General features: G+C 44.4%; 1 protein-coding gene across 1 annotated transcript in view; it reads right to left on the minus strand.

The window, feature by feature from the left end:
* LOC124594715 (gustatory receptor for sugar taste 64e-like) overlaps positions 1-15762 on the minus strand; it is a 159036-nt gene that overhangs the window by 96278 nt on the left and 46996 nt on the right. Inside the window, exon 6 of the mRNA XM_047133083.1 lies at positions 7889-8163. Within this exon, the coding sequence (XP_046989039.1) occupies positions 7889-8163 (275 nt within the window). The remainder of the gene's footprint in view (positions 1-7888; positions 8164-15762) is intronic.

Below are 15762 nucleotides of genomic sequence, written 5' to 3' on the forward strand. Positions count from 1 at the left end.
TACGTAATTTTTATTCCGAACTCGTGTACAGCCACAGTCTCCGTAAGTCGCTGTTCAAACGTTCCATGAAAATGGATGACACTGCTCCCTGCTTCGTAGTGAAACACGCGCGCGGAACACCCTTAACGGCGAGAAACAAGTTGTTGTTAATGTTTTTCACAAGATAACAGAGAAAAATCAGCTTTGACGTTTTTCGAGAGCCAGTATGTCCTAAAAACGAAGGCGCGCATATGAATTAGGTGCGTGGCGTAATCGTGTGTGCTGGCGGGCGGCGGTTCAAAATACGTTGCAGTTTTTTGTTTTTGTTCGATTTTAACACCTAAATCATTTGAACATGAAACACATCAGATGTATGGTAATTAACTGATACTTAAAGATCCTTTTAAAAGAAAAATGCGCGTCTTCTAGTTTCCAGTTACATATCTCGCGGAAAATTCTGGTTTTCATTGCAAATACACTTTCTTACTTATCGATATTTTATAAAAGACTGTTAAAGATTGCTGAAGTTGACAAAACATTACACAATTAAATACTCTTTGTTTGAATATCCCCGTTGTTTTGCAGGACAGATGTGGTCTCACACGAGCCGGAGTGGTCAGTTGTTACCTTAAGACTGCAATCTGAACACAATACAACTGAGCTGGAGCCAAGTTAAGGCATTCGTCGCGAGAAATAACAATACGTTTAAGCTGACAGATGCACGAAACTTTGTGACAAGTTACTGCCGAACGATGGGGGAGTGTAGAACAGCACGTCACAAAAGAGGAGGAGAAAATGTAGATTTTTTGGTAGCTTGGGGTCCTGTTGCCAATACTGAAACGTATTCCTCGAGTCTAATATGGAAGGAGTTCAGAGATTACCAGACGACTAACGGTAATACCTTCAGTGACTTCAATGTTTAACTGCACGGTGAAATCCCAGCAGTGCGCTTTTACGCCCGACGTAGCTCATGCAGAAAAATTACCCTTCTTAAAGTCAGGAATTTTCATCACTCTTGTGTTTAATTACAATACTATGTTAGCTAAAAATCGAGAGCATGTTATGTTTGTCGTACGCTCACCTGAAACCAAGCGTATCGCCTGAGTTTTACCATACATTATTCCTTCTGTTTAAAAATTAAATGACATTCTAAGGTGTATTGTTGTCTGCTCGTCTCTTTTTATTCCTTTACTGCTCCGGCACAAAGTCAAGCGCTTGCACGACGGTGAAGAACACCAGAGCAGAGGGGGCTGTGAAGAAGACGTGAGCCTATAGTATGCCGACCGACCCCTCTCTAGGGCGACACCGAGACAGCAGCGGCCTCTAGGAGAAGAGGGCGTAAGATCGGCTCCGCCTGGCCGCGGCCAGAGTTGAAGACAAGCTGTTCTACGAGTGCTACAGCTGCGACTAATGAACTGTATTGTTTCACTTGTCTTGACTGTCGCCAATTGTTTGCGACACATCATTGTAAATTCCCAAAGTGTTGTCATTTATCTTTCTGTAATAAAAATTCATTAACACAATTTGCTTGAATTTTTGTCTAGCGATCCGAGAAAGCAGGTTTCCTACGCACCCCATATTCCACAGTGGGCAGGACACAGCATTTACTGCAACTGTTCATACCACTGCAGGTTAGTTGGATCACTTGCTTGGCCGTTGGTGACCAAGTTTAATGCGCCGGTAAAGCCGTTGCCTTGTTGTGTAGCTGAGTCGATGCACGCGTAGCGCAGAGCACAAAACGTATCCTCATTATCGTACTTGACTGTACTCGAGACAGCTTGGCTTCCGCTCCACATGAAGCGAAATCCAACGAGGTTCCAGCAGACGCGCAAGAATACATAGCGTAATGTTCACATGAGATTTATTCTTATAACGGAGTATAGAGAGTGAAAAAGAATGGGGTATAATGATCGAGCAGCTCCTCATTTCTGTAGTCAGTTGTAAGTGATGGATCAGGTGTCATAAAGAGCGACAGTACTGGACAGTGAACGACTGGAAACGAGCGATCTGGAGTGATGGCTCGAGCTGTACCCTGTGGCAACACTATGGAAATGCTTTGGCTTTGGCGAATGCCTGGAGAACTTTACCTACCATCATGTGTAGTGCCAACAGTGAAGTGCGGAGGAGGTGGAGTTACCAGAATGAGATTTTCACTCTGCAGCGGAGTGTGCGCTGATATGAAACTTCCTGGCAGATTAAAACTGTGTGCCGGACCGAGACTCGAACTCGAGACCTTTGGCTTTAGCGGGCAAGTGCTCTACCAACTGAGCTACCCAAGCACGGCTCACGCCCCGTCCTCACAGCTTTACTTCCAGGTGGAGTTACATTGTCTTTAGTGATTACGGCGTGGTTATCTAAATGCGCTTAAGAAAATGCTGAATTCGGAAGCATATCAACACATTTTACAGCAGTGTGTACGAGCTGTTCCATTTCAGCTCGGACAGCAAGAAACCTTGCACTTTTCACTTTTTCTGGGACCGGGGGGGGGGGGGGGGGGGGGGGTAGTTTTGTATCATCGAAAGTAGGAGTTACCTTAACATCTTTTGCAAAATCGTAGTTGTGATGTTTTTTTCAAAGTTGTAATAAAATCACGAGTTTCTGAGACTCGCAGCTCGAAAACTATCCAAAGTAAAATTCTCAAATTAAATTCAAACTGCAGGTCATACAGTATAGTTTGAGTTGGTACTTATAAGACTTTTAGAACTTAAATGTAATGTAATTTTCATCCGTGTTTCATATTTGTTTCCCAAAACCACAGTTTTAAATGGAATAAAAATTATATTGTTCAGCATTTGATTTTAAAAAATATTACAACGCGTACAACTTTGCTTCCACTGTTTTTCCCCAACATTTGAGGCTCTAATGAAACAAATTGGTTACACATGTGTCATTCAAAGTATTATCCATCACTGGCCACTACTTTTGCCCATCTTTCGGGCAGTGTACGAATCTCGCGTCGAAAAAATTGTTCATCTTTTGAAGCGATCCACGAATCGATCTAATTTGTGACTTCTTCGTTAGATCCGAAGTGTTGGTCAGGCAGGCCACGCGCCATTGACCTAAAAAGGTGATAGTCAGAGGGAGCAATGTCTGGAGAATACGGCGGGTGGGGTAGGACTTCCCACTTTAACGTTTCCAAGTACGTTTGTCCTCTTTTGCAACGTGGCACCGAGCGTTCTCGTACGGCAAAATCAGTTTAACGTGCCTCTCCTGGTGGCCGTTTGTCTTTTAATGGTCTGCTCAAACGCATTAACTGCGTTCGATATCGAGCACCTGTGATTGTTTCCCTTGGTTTTAACACCTCATAGTACACGACGTCGATCTGATCCCACCAAATGCAGAGCATGATCTTGGAGCCGTGAATGTTCGGTTTGGCCGTCGATGTGGAGGCAGGGTCGGGATATCCCCATGATTTTAGGGTTATCGTAATGAACCCACTTTTCTTCGCCGGTCACAATCCGATGCAGAAATCCCTTCCGTATTTGCCTCTAAAGCAACTGTTCACAAACACACAAACGCCGTTCAACGTCTCTTGGTTTCAGCTCACACGGGACCCAAGTTACTTCTTTCTGAATCATGCCCATACCCTTGAGACGTTTTGAAATGGTTTGCTGTTCCACTCCCACTAATCGTGCAAATTCTTCTTGAGTTTGACGGGAGTCTTCACTCAGCAATGTCTCCAATTCTGCGTCTGCGAAAACATTCTCTCTTCCACCATTATGCCTGTCTACGACGTTAAAATCACCGTTCTTGAAGCGTTGAAACCACTCACGACACGTACTTTCACTAATAGCGTCCTTACCATACGTACTTGAGAGCATTCGATGAGACTCAGCCGGTGTTTCCTTCATATTGAAAAAAAAACAGTAACTCCTACCGCAAATGACTAGGATTAGGCTCGTAAACTGACATTTTCAATCAAGAACAATTTTATGATGCCAGACACAAATCGACTAATGTTTTAATGAGGTTGTGTTGACAGAGGTCCAAGCTAACTGCCTGACGTCTGCGATCTGTTTCTTTCGACCGTTACTTACCGTTGTCGCCACCTATCGGCAAACGGCGGAAGCAAAGTAGTACACCTTGTAGTAAATGTTTTTATATTGTATTCAATGGAGATGTGTAGAAAAAAAAGAAGTGAATGAAATTGGAAATTTGTGGTACGTTCCTATGGGACCAAACTGCTGAGGTCATCGGTCCCTAGGTTTACACCCTACTTAATCTAAGTTAAAGGTTTGGGTTGGGTTGGGTTGTATGGGGAAGGAGACCAGACAGCAAGGTCATCGGTCTCATCGGATTAGGGAAGGATGGGAAAGGTAATCGGCCGTGCCCTTTCAAAGGAACCATCCCGGCATTTGCCTGGAGCGATTTAGGGAAATCACGGAAAACCTAAATCAGGATGGCCGGACGCGGGATTGAACCGTCGTCCTCCCGAATGCGAGTCCTGTGTCCAACCACTGCGCCACCTCGCTCGGTCTCTAAGTTAAAGTAATTTACACTAAGGACAACACGCACACCCATGCTCGAGGGAGGACTGGAACCTCCGACGGGGGGAGCCGCGCAAACCGTGGCAAGGTGCCTTAGACCGCACGCCTACCCCGCGCGGTCGTAGTAAATGAGAATAGCATCAAACCTCGCTAGCTGCACTACGTCGTGTTACGTAAAAACAACGCTGCGTGGCCTCTCCACGGCTAGAGTGGCAGACGGCAGCACGTCGCTACCGAAGTACAGTGCGAGCGTAAATATTTATAATTTTATTATTTTTTCCGCGTTTCACAGAAAGGGCTCCATAAAACTTAAAACCGAAGTCAGTCTGCAATAAAAAGAGCCTGAAGCGTATGTAAGAGACGCAAAGAAATTAGAGTCTTTCACTGCGAGTGGACACTGATTTAAATCGATGGGAAAAGTTGAAAATTTGTGCCAGACCGAGATTCGAACCCTCTTCTCCTGCTCACTAGGAAGATGCCCTGACCACTAAGTCATCTGGACACAGTGGACATCGCAAACTGAGTGCTACGTAATCGCGCCTCCCGTCAGACCCAAATTCCTCAACTTATTCACACACACACACACACACACACACACACACACACACTACTAATGTAGAGTCCCTTGCCCATTATCCTCATTACTCGCGGCATTTCGACAGAACAGACATCACATATACAGGGTGGTCCATTGATAGTGACCGTGCCAAACATCTCACGAAATAAGCGTCAAAAGAAAAAACTACAAAGAACGAAACTTGTCTAGCTTGAAGGGGGAGACCATATGGCGCTATGGTTGGCCCGCTAGATGGCGTTGCCACAGGTCAAACGGATATCAACTGCGCTTTTTTAAATAGGAACCCCCATTTTTATTACATATTCGTGAAGTACGCAAAGAAATATGAGTGTTTTAGTTGGACCACTTTTTTCGCTTTGTGATAGATGGCGATGTAGTAGTCACAAACGTTTAAGTACGTGGTATCACGTAACATTCCGCCAGTGCGGACGGTATTTGCTTCGTGATGCATTACCCGTGTTAAAATGGACCGTTTACCAATTGCGGAAAAAGTCGATATCGTGTTGATGTGTGGCTATTGTGATCAAAATGCCCAACGGGCGTGTGCTATGTAAGCTGCTCGGTATTCTGGACGACATCATTGAAGTGTCCGGACCGTTCCCCGGATAGTTACGTTATTTAAGGAAACAGGAAGTGTTCAGCCACATGTGAAACGTCAACCACGACCTGCAACAAATGAGGATGCCCAAGTAGGTGTTTCAGCTGCTGTCGCGGCTAATCCGCACAGCAGTAGCATACAAATTGCGCGAGAATCGGGAATCTCAAAAACGTCGGTGTTGAGAATGCTACATCAACATCGATTGCACCCGTACCATATTTCTATGCACCAGGAATTGCATGGCGACGACTTTGAACGTCGTGTACAGTTCTGCCACTGGGCACAAGAGAAATTACGGGACGATCACAGATTTTTTGCACGCGTTCTATTTAGCGACGAAGCGTCATTCACCAACAGCGGTAACGTAAACCGGCATAATACGCATTATTGGGCAACGAAAAATCCACGATGGCTGCGACAAGAGGAACGTCAGCGACCTTGGCGGTTTAATGTATGGTGCGGCATTATGGGAGGAAGGATAATTGGCCCCCATTTTATCGATGGCAATTTAAATGGTGCAATGTATGCTGATTTCCTACGTAATGTTCTACCGATATTACTACAAGATGTTTCACTGCATGACAGAATGGTGATGTACTTAAAACATAATGGATGTCCGGCACATAGCTCGCGTGCGGTTGAGGCGGCACTGAATAGCATATTACATGACAGGTGGAGGACATCATTTTGAGCATTTATTGCATTAATGTGTTATTTACGGGTAATCACGCTGTAACAGCATGCGTTCTCAGAAATGATAAGTTCACAAAGGTACATGTATCACATTGGAACAACCGAAATAAAATGTTCAAACGTACCTACGTTCTGTATTTGAATTTTAAAAAACGTACCTGTTACCAACTGTTCGTCTAAAATTGTGAGCCATATGTTTATGACTATTACAGCGCCATCTACCACAAAGCGAAAAAAGTGGTCCAACTAAAACATTCATATTTCTTTACGTACTACACGAATATGTAATAAAAAATGGCAGTTCCTCTTTAAAAAACGCAATTGATATCCGTTTGATCTATGGCAGCGCCATCTAGCGGGCCAACCATAGCACAATCTGGTTTCCCCCTTCAAGCTAGACGAGATCGTTCTTTGTAGTTTTTTCGTTTGACGCTTATTTCGTGAGATATTTGGCCCAATCACGATCAATGGACCACTCTGTATACAAGCCTATGTAAGTTTCATCTTTTCAAAAATTGTATTTACGCTTAATACAGGAAATAAAGGTTTTTAAGAATTATATTGATTATTGTTCTGTTGTTGTTATATACCTCCATTTACAACAGACATTCGCTTCAAAATGAATTGTACTTTACTGAAATTGGATATAAGGTTCTTGAGTTACGCGGCAGACACATTGTCTCGTTCGGAAAATAACGTATACTTTACCGAATTCTAACTCGAAAACTAGTAAACATCTGAGTGTTAATTTTATGAAAGTTGCTATCCTTTACAGCAGTTGACACATGTAGGAATTATTTGTGGTTTTAAAAAAATATGAGGTTAATTTTCTCGTTTTTAATCCTATTTGAAATAGAATAGCTCATACAGCAGGGGAACAGTGCATTATAGGGACAGTTCAAAGACCGTGACTGTTTGCACCAGCGTGACATTACATACTGTCATAATTCAGCATCTGTGAGGCAATGGTTTGTTGACAGTAGCATTCCTGGAATTGACTGTCGTGCCCATTGTCCGGGCCTGAACCCAGTGGAACATCAGTGAAATGAGTTAGAGTGTTGACTTCGTTCCGGACACCGTCGTCTAATATCAGTCCTTCCTCTGGTTTCGGCTCCTGAGGAAGAAGGGGCTGCCATTTCTCCACAGACATTAAGACACTTCATTGAAACTGTCCCCGGCTAAGGCTAAGGTTGGACACACCACATACCCATTATTAAGTTCCGGACAGTTGATGATTTGTTATTTCCTCTAATTATTCCTTGTGTTGTGACTACAAGGAAAAGTTAGAGGAATTCCACTGCACGTGAAAGTGTCTTCATGAGAGTTCAAACCATCATAAATGCATTTTAATGTCCTCTTTCGGTGACCGAATACTTTTCATTAGATAGTGTTTTTTAATTTGCGTCAATAGTCGCTATTAATTATGATACACCCTGTATATGCTACTAACACATATATTTCATATTTAATTTCTGTGATACATTTCAAAAATTGTTGTGGCATACATCACACAGTAGCTAACAACTGAGGTACCGATACCGAAAAATCTTGTACCTTGTCCGTGCACGACTTGACTGCTATGTTGATCTGCTTGAATCGCTCCGTAATGGCGATGCTCAGAAGGATGATGAACAGGTCCACGTAGTTCCACGCGAACGTGGCGATAATGCTTATAAAAGCCGTGCAGAAGTTGACGGCGAAGTTGTAGCCCAAGTAGTCGAGCACGTAGTAGTACTTGCTGGTGAGGTAGATGCGCAGGAAGGCGAAGCCGCTGGGCGAGCAGTGGTACGTCTCCACGGCCGTCGGCGCGTTGGACAACAGGTGTTCCACTGCAACAGGAGGTGCGAGCTAAGTAGTTGACAAAAAATGTTCAAGTCTGAGCAGTTTTTGGGATTTGCCATCCAATGTAGGGTCATAGTTTCCAATCGGCGTGCATACAACTGCTGATGCCATCTTCTGTCTCCTGACCTTATCCTGTGTCTTCAGGGCGTCTGAATTTAATCTGGATTTGGTGATGGTAATGATAGAGGATGGCCTGATGCCCTTACTGTCACAACCCCGATTTCCTGTCCGATCCTTGACATAATCCGAGCTTGTGCTCCGTCTCTAATGACCTCGATGTCGACGGGACGTTAAACTCAATCCTCCTCCCTTCTTCCTGTCGCAATCCCTTCACTCCCCCTTCACAACCCCCCTCCCCCTCTCCCCTCCCCCCCCCCCCCCCCCCGGGAATGAAATTTCTTTTCCCCGCTAGAGATATCCCACGTGAAAGCGTGAGAACGAACGTTTTCAAAATGTTTGGAAATAGTATAACTGAGATGGTACGTGGGCACCAGCCCCGTATTCATCCAGTAGGACGAGGGAAAACGCATAAAACCCACCTCCACACTGGCCGGCACACCGGTCCTCGTCGAATTCCGCCAGGGGCATTCCACGCGGCGTTTGCGACTCTTATCGAATCCCAGAAGCGGCGTGCTAATGCGCACGGGTATCCGGGCGGCTCTAGCAACTGCCATTCAGTGATACGCATTATTTCTGGCCCAGTTTGTGGTTATTTCAAGATTAAAATTAAAAAATAGAGAGAATAAGTACGCAATTTATTAGCATAGGAACCACAAAAATCATTGATGAATTACCACTACAGCAGATAATACGCCAAAAATGATATGGAAAAAAGTTTCTTGGAGCGTCCACATGAAAAATTTAAGTTATTTTAACCACTGTACGGAACCGTGGCAGACCGTCGCTTTTGTGTTCTAATCCTGCTGCCACATGCTTGTTGCAACGGGCTACTTGCTTCGTAGAATTCAGATGCCTCAGCTGTGAGGCCACACATGTTCAGAGAGCACCTCACATCAGCAGTGTGGCTTCAGTTCACAATACTATAGACCCCTTTTTAGAACCATATACCACCAACAGCGAAATATACAGAGATGTCCTTCCATCAGTCAAAATAGCACCAACGAGGGAACAACACTCCAATTCTGAATTCATTGTGGCATTAGGTCATCAAGTGCCATCTCACAGATTTCCTCTTCGTTTGGCGCCACATTCACAGCTGGATTGTTTTCAGATACGTAAACTGCAACGATGCCACGGCGTAGGTGCAAGTTCATAGGTTGGCACTACGAGACACCGACGAGAGCGCCCTCTAACCTTCGCTGTGCAGCTCCCCGAGCCCCGCTCCGGATTCAGCCCATTTGACCAAGAGCAGACGGCTGGGACACTTCGCTTCATATATGGACTTTGCACTACTTACGACGGGTCTAAGGTTTCGCACCTCAGTGCAAAGTTATGTATTCATCTTCTTGCTAAAGTAAAGGTGATTTTAATTCACACTGCAGTACCGAGAGATTTTCACCTATTCCTGCTTCTACTCGCTTTCGTCATTCTGCCGACCTTTCAGTTTTCAGGAGCAGACCCACGCGCCGCCTTCCAGGCAGGATACAAAATAAATAATGCGTCTCAAATGTATTTAGCTTTACACTGTTGAATATCGTTATATTAATCCATTTTGTACTATTTCTAGTAAGCAACCTTTGCAGTACACTCAACATCTACACGAGCTGTAACTGATTCATATAGGTATTAATAAGTTTCCAAGGGAATCTCGAGCCGTGTTTTCTGGCATTCTTCTCTCCACTGTTGAAGAGCCCGTGGTGAATGAACGAAGCAGCGGACGCGACGATGCAGTGCCTCAACAGATACTCGGGAAAATTAAGGAAGGTAGATTGGAGTTTAACACCGTGTCGACGTCGAGATCATTAAAAGTCGAGGAGCTCGTAGTGGACGAGGCTGTTAAAACAGGTCAGTAACCAATGTAGCATACACTTTGGTAGCTCCGTATTAGGAGTACATTGCATAGACGTTTCGAAACCAAACACTGGAAACCATAACGTAGCAGCCCCGTTATTTGTTTTTGTTAGGTGCCAGACTGCTAAAGGTAAACTGTCAGTTATCAATCGAAACAAGTAGTACGCAAGACCAGTGGCTCACAGGGAAGAATATTAATTAAAGCAAACATATTCGCTATAAGTACAATACGAGGGAATTAAAACATTATCGAGCACATCTCAAAGTACTTTACCTGATTGGTCATAAGGACCTCTGATCACCGTTGGGACTGGCGATATACAGGTGAACATAATCTGCGAACACTGATGCTACAGCGCAGTAGGAAAATGTATGTAAGAAAAGTTTCTCCCGTGAATATTGTCGGTAGAAAACAGACATCAAAATGCAGGAAATTTGGCAACGCAGTAACCGTATTTACAAGTGTCTTCATTCAATAGTGTGGTAGCTCTGCTACCCAGTTGGTGCATGGCGAAGGAGAGTCGAGTTAGATTCCGTGTCTGGGTGTAACTTGTTTTTCTTTTCTAATTTTAGATGCTTGGTACGGTATCTGGCTTCTTTACCGTTATACAATAATTACAACTGGTTTTAAAGAAAGCACGTGTAGTTATTTAACATTAGCTCAGAAATGACAATAAAACCGTTTTCATTATTCAGCTTTTACAAACGTATTTTTCCTTTATGCATTTACTCTGTTCTCTTTCACACACTTCGCCCTTGCATGATCTCCGATCCATTGTTAGAATTCTCGAAAGAAAAAACCGGACTCCACTCTTCATCTTCTTGTTCTATTCGTGTTTCTTTTATCCCTTCTTTTACTCTCGAAACTCCTGTCCAACCATGCAAACCACAAAGACATTTGGTCTCCGCCTGCAACCATGCAGATTGCAAAGGCAAAGTGTATTGTATCACATTACTTCGTCAATTATATTCGAACTGTGCTTGCGGTATATGCTCCTGCCATCGGTTTGTCGATTACTACTATCAAACTTAATATGTTCCTTACTTTGCGACATTACGTTAGCAGTAGCGCTACTAGTACTAACCGGCTTCAAATGTAATTACCAAGCTCTGTTGCTACTTACATTATGATGATCATGTAACTACTAATTATGTCTTACAGTTTTCGGTCTATTATTATTACTAGCTGTACTCAGATTTTCGTTGCTGTGGCTCAGACCTGTTGAATGGAAAAGAAAGAAATCACAAGTTTCTAACTTGGATAGGATATAAGCCCAAATCTCCTTCTCCCCCCTATCTCTGCCCATCTCTCTGTCTCCCTCTCTTTGGTCATGTCCTTCTTCTTCGACCTGTCTCTGTCAGTCATCTCCTTCCCCCACCCTCTGTCCCTCTTCTCCTCGGCCCCTTTCTCTACGTCTCCTCCTGCCGCCCTCTTTCATTCAGCCCAGTTATCCCATTTTATTACTGGCTCCCTCTGATGTCGTGCCATGTCTCAAGACCATTTGAAATGAATGTGACAGGGTCAAAGATATTACTTCATAGACTGCACCAAGCCCAGATTTAGGTGAATAGCGTGTGCTAAAATACTGCTACGGAGCAATATCTCTCAAACCGAGAGTCTGGAACTGCTTCACATGAACCTTAGCGGCCTAACATTGTCTACCTGGCAGTACGTGTCAGTCCACGGTAGACGTGTCAGAATTATCTTTCTCCATGTTGTTATAATCGTATTCTGATAGCAATGTCAAATTATCGCTGATCGTTGTGAGAAAGTGTGCGACGCCTGGAGACCAGCATTTAATTATTCGTGATACGTGCAATACATTCACTTTTCCAGCTCACTTCGAATCAGTTCATTCGCGTAATATCTGTTTACCAAGGTTATTCACTCGTAGCTTGTTACCAGAAGCAACAAAAAGAAGTCACTAATTTTGTTTTATTGCACAGATAAACGTCTAATGGCAATATATCTAGTGATACTTTAGACGGATGGATATAGCCGGCCGGGGTGGCCGAGCGGTTCTAGGCGCTACAGTCTGGAACCACGCGACCGCTGCGGTCGCAGGTTCGAATCCTGCCTCGGGCAGGGATGTGTGTGACGTCCTTAGGTTAGTTAGGTTTAAGTAGTTCTAAGTTCTAGGGAACTGATGACCTTAGAAGTTGGGAAAGTCCCATTGTGCTCAGAGCCATTTGAACCATTTTTGAACGGATGGATAAAAGCAGTAATCCAAATAGGAGCGTAGTCTCCAGCGACGGGAGCGCATCTTAATAATAAAAATTTGCGGATGTGAGACAACGTCAACCGTGGTATAACTACCGATGTTTCGACTGCTCATGCAGACATCCTTTATCAGATTGAGTAATTAGGCGTGTTACTAAAGTGCTTATCGTAGTTCCTCGAAGACTCCTAACATTGATGGTTTATGAAACGGAAATACAGTAATTTGATATTACACATTACCTTCTACGTCGGTACGGACAGAAGACAAATGGACGATCTGATGTGACGAAAATCGTGACTCACAACAGGGTCAGATGAAAAGGGAAAAGCAAAGTAAGTGCTAGCAAAACACGTGCACCAAGAAAACCCTTGCAGTCACAATAAGTACTGCTCATTATTCTTGGGCCAGCTTGGTAGCAGCATCCCACACGTAATTGCCCAAGAGTGAACTTGGCTTGTATCTTTCCGTCGCAGTTTTTCTGGCCAGGATCACAGTTCACCTCGTAATAGGTACTTGTGACAGTGCACAGACAATTGTACAGGGGTACCATAATTAATAACGAAAAGTGAGATGGGTATAAATATAAAATAGTAGAACCACAAAAGTTCCGGTAAACATGTACCTGCAGTCGAGCCGCTCGCGAGATACACTGCCCAACAGAACTAAAGGACCACTTTTTCGAAACCACGTAACTGTCTCCTGTTGCGACGTAGAAGTTTGAAATTTGGCTCGAATGTACCTATAACGTTCCTCTGTAGCGGTGCAAAAGCGTGGGGCCGCGCGGCATCACCCTCGGATCCACGGCGGCGCTTCATACAGCGAGGTGTCGACAAGAGCGGAAAAGGAGCGCACAGCTCAGAAGGTCACGTGTCGTGTAAGGTGTGCTAACGTTGTCGCATCGGCACCAAATTGCACCACAATTCTGCCCAACGCTACCGTTCAAGTGTCGCGTGATGGGAAGGCCGTTCGCATTCCACCCACTCTTTTGACACTTCTGCCATCGACGTCGGAACCCCAACACTCAGCGCTGAAATCACGCGGTTTTCTTATGGGTGGCCGAGCAAAACGTTTCAGAGACATAGCCTCTCCACACATTCGCGGTCGAAAACGACAGTTCGCAATGTGATGAGCAACAGAATGACATTCTTGACAACCCTTGGCACTGCTAACACCCACGAACGATTCAACCCTTCTACAAAGACTTTGTGGGGCTGTACCCCACTGAACGTGATTGCATCCCTTTGGAGTGCGACCGAAATTTTGTTTTCGTTTACAGGTTGGAAGTACTTGGGACTGTTCGAAATCATTCGACAAAATTCTACATAATGCGAAGCAGAAAGTGTGCTTATACATTTGTAGCCCTTCTGTTTCACCACATCCTCTTGCCATATGATCGTGGGAATGCGCGATACTGATGCATAAAACTGCAAAGAGTCTTCCAAACACCTCCCTCCCCCTCTCACCCAGTTCGGCAACACCCTCCGTTGCACCTAACCACATTTATTGAGGATTTGAAAAATATACCTGTATGAGACAACCTGTAGTGTAGTCCCAGATCCCTGCCAGCAGACATCTGGAATTGGGGTAGTGTCAAAGGGTGCGCTGCCTGTAGGCACCTACGACTACTTCGCAGGTCGTCTCAGTACAGGTAGACTTTCAAAGTGCTTAACAAAGGCAGGTGAGCGGCGCCGAAGTTGTTGCCGAAATGGTGGGTCTTACAGGGTTCTTCACCGTTTTATTCATGCATGTGTCAATGACACATACCTTCGAGCTACAGGAGGGCGCGAAACAGGAGGCTGCAAAATCAGAAACACTGTTTTCTGCTTCGTATCAAAATAAAATTTCGACGAATGATTTGAATAGTCCCTACTGGTTACACCCTGTACAGCAGAGCAAAAACTGTGGCCGCACTGCGAGCATCTCCGGTGCAGATGCAGCCCCACAGTGTTGTTAGAGAAGGGTCGAAATGTTCGTGGGTGTCAGCAGCATCAAAGGCTATCCAGAACGTCAGCCTGATAGTCATCACAACGCAAACTCCCGTTTTCATCGGCGAAATGTGTAGGAATCATCGGCCTAAGGGGAGGTTGGTATTACTGGCGCTTTTTGTGCAGCCCCCTAAGGCCTTTTTGTGCATTTTCTGAGCGGTTTCCTCCGTCACTTATAAGAAAACCAAGTGGTTTCAACGCTGCACGTGTATTTCTGACCTCCATCGCAGAGGCGTCAAAGGAAGGGGTGGAATGTGGATAAGGGTGTGTGACGACCTTCCCATCACGCGACACTTCCACGGTAGCATCGGGTAGAATTGTAGTGAAATTTGGTGCCAATGTGACTTAACTAACCCGCCTTAGAGGACTCGTGAACGTCTGAGCCGTATCCTTTTCTTCGTACGTGTCGATTTATTGCTCTCTCAAGCGTCGGAGACCTCGACGGCCACTTCGCAGAGCGCCACACTTTTGCACCAGTACAGGCAAAGGCTTTACGCACCTTTGAGGCAAATTTTAAACTTCTGATTCGCAATGGGAGACAATTACTTGGTTTCGGAAAAGTGATCCTTTTCATCTGTTGCGCAGTTTAGTTGTGAATGTATGGTTACGACCCGCCACTGACTTCGGTATCATATATTGTCCTAGTTAGTACAAATGAACTTCAAATGTAACCTTTTCGATTATGTGTGTGGTGTAATTCGTTTCAAATTTCACCTATAGCCAACCTTCGCAAAGAATACAACACTACTTCTGCACGTTACGTGTTACAAATTGCTATACACTCGGTCCTGTTACAAGAGGTGTTCCACGTGTCGTCCTCGCACTTGGATGCGATACCGCAGCGGTCTCTGCAGTGAGTTAGGAATTCTTTCAAACACTCGTGGATAATCTGTAAAATCTTGACAAGAATATGCAATTCGCTGCCCCAGTTCTTCAACCCTATCAATGGGGGTGCTCTACACTGCGCTGTTGAGATAACAGCAAGGCAGCAAAATTCCAGAGGGCTGAGGTCAAAAGACGTTGGAGACACAGGTAGGGGCTCCGCTCGACCTACCCATTTTGAACCAACTTGGCGCGTCAGCTGTGTTGCATCAGCAAGGAAAGTGTGTCCTATAAAGAATGTACCACATTCCCCAACGTTCCACAAGGCGAGTTTGTTACAAGTTCCATAAATTATTTCAACGATTTTACTGTCGAAATAATGTGGATTGGGTAAGTTTACAGAATATGTATTCTTGATGAGTTTTAACATTAATCAACACACCATTTTACAGTCCTGCTAACGAAATAGAAGACGTTGTCCACAAGAAATGATGTAGATTAGATTTAAAGCTTGCTTCGCTACCTGTCAGACATTTTATGTTTTTCAGCAAATGATCAAAATTTTTTGTTAATACTTATTCTACTC

This window comes from Schistocerca americana, chromosome 2 (genome assembly GCF_021461395.2).
Source record: "Schistocerca americana isolate TAMUIC-IGC-003095 chromosome 2, iqSchAmer2.1, whole genome shotgun sequence".
Classification (NCBI taxonomy): domain Eukaryota; kingdom Metazoa; phylum Arthropoda; class Insecta; order Orthoptera; family Acrididae; genus Schistocerca; species Schistocerca americana.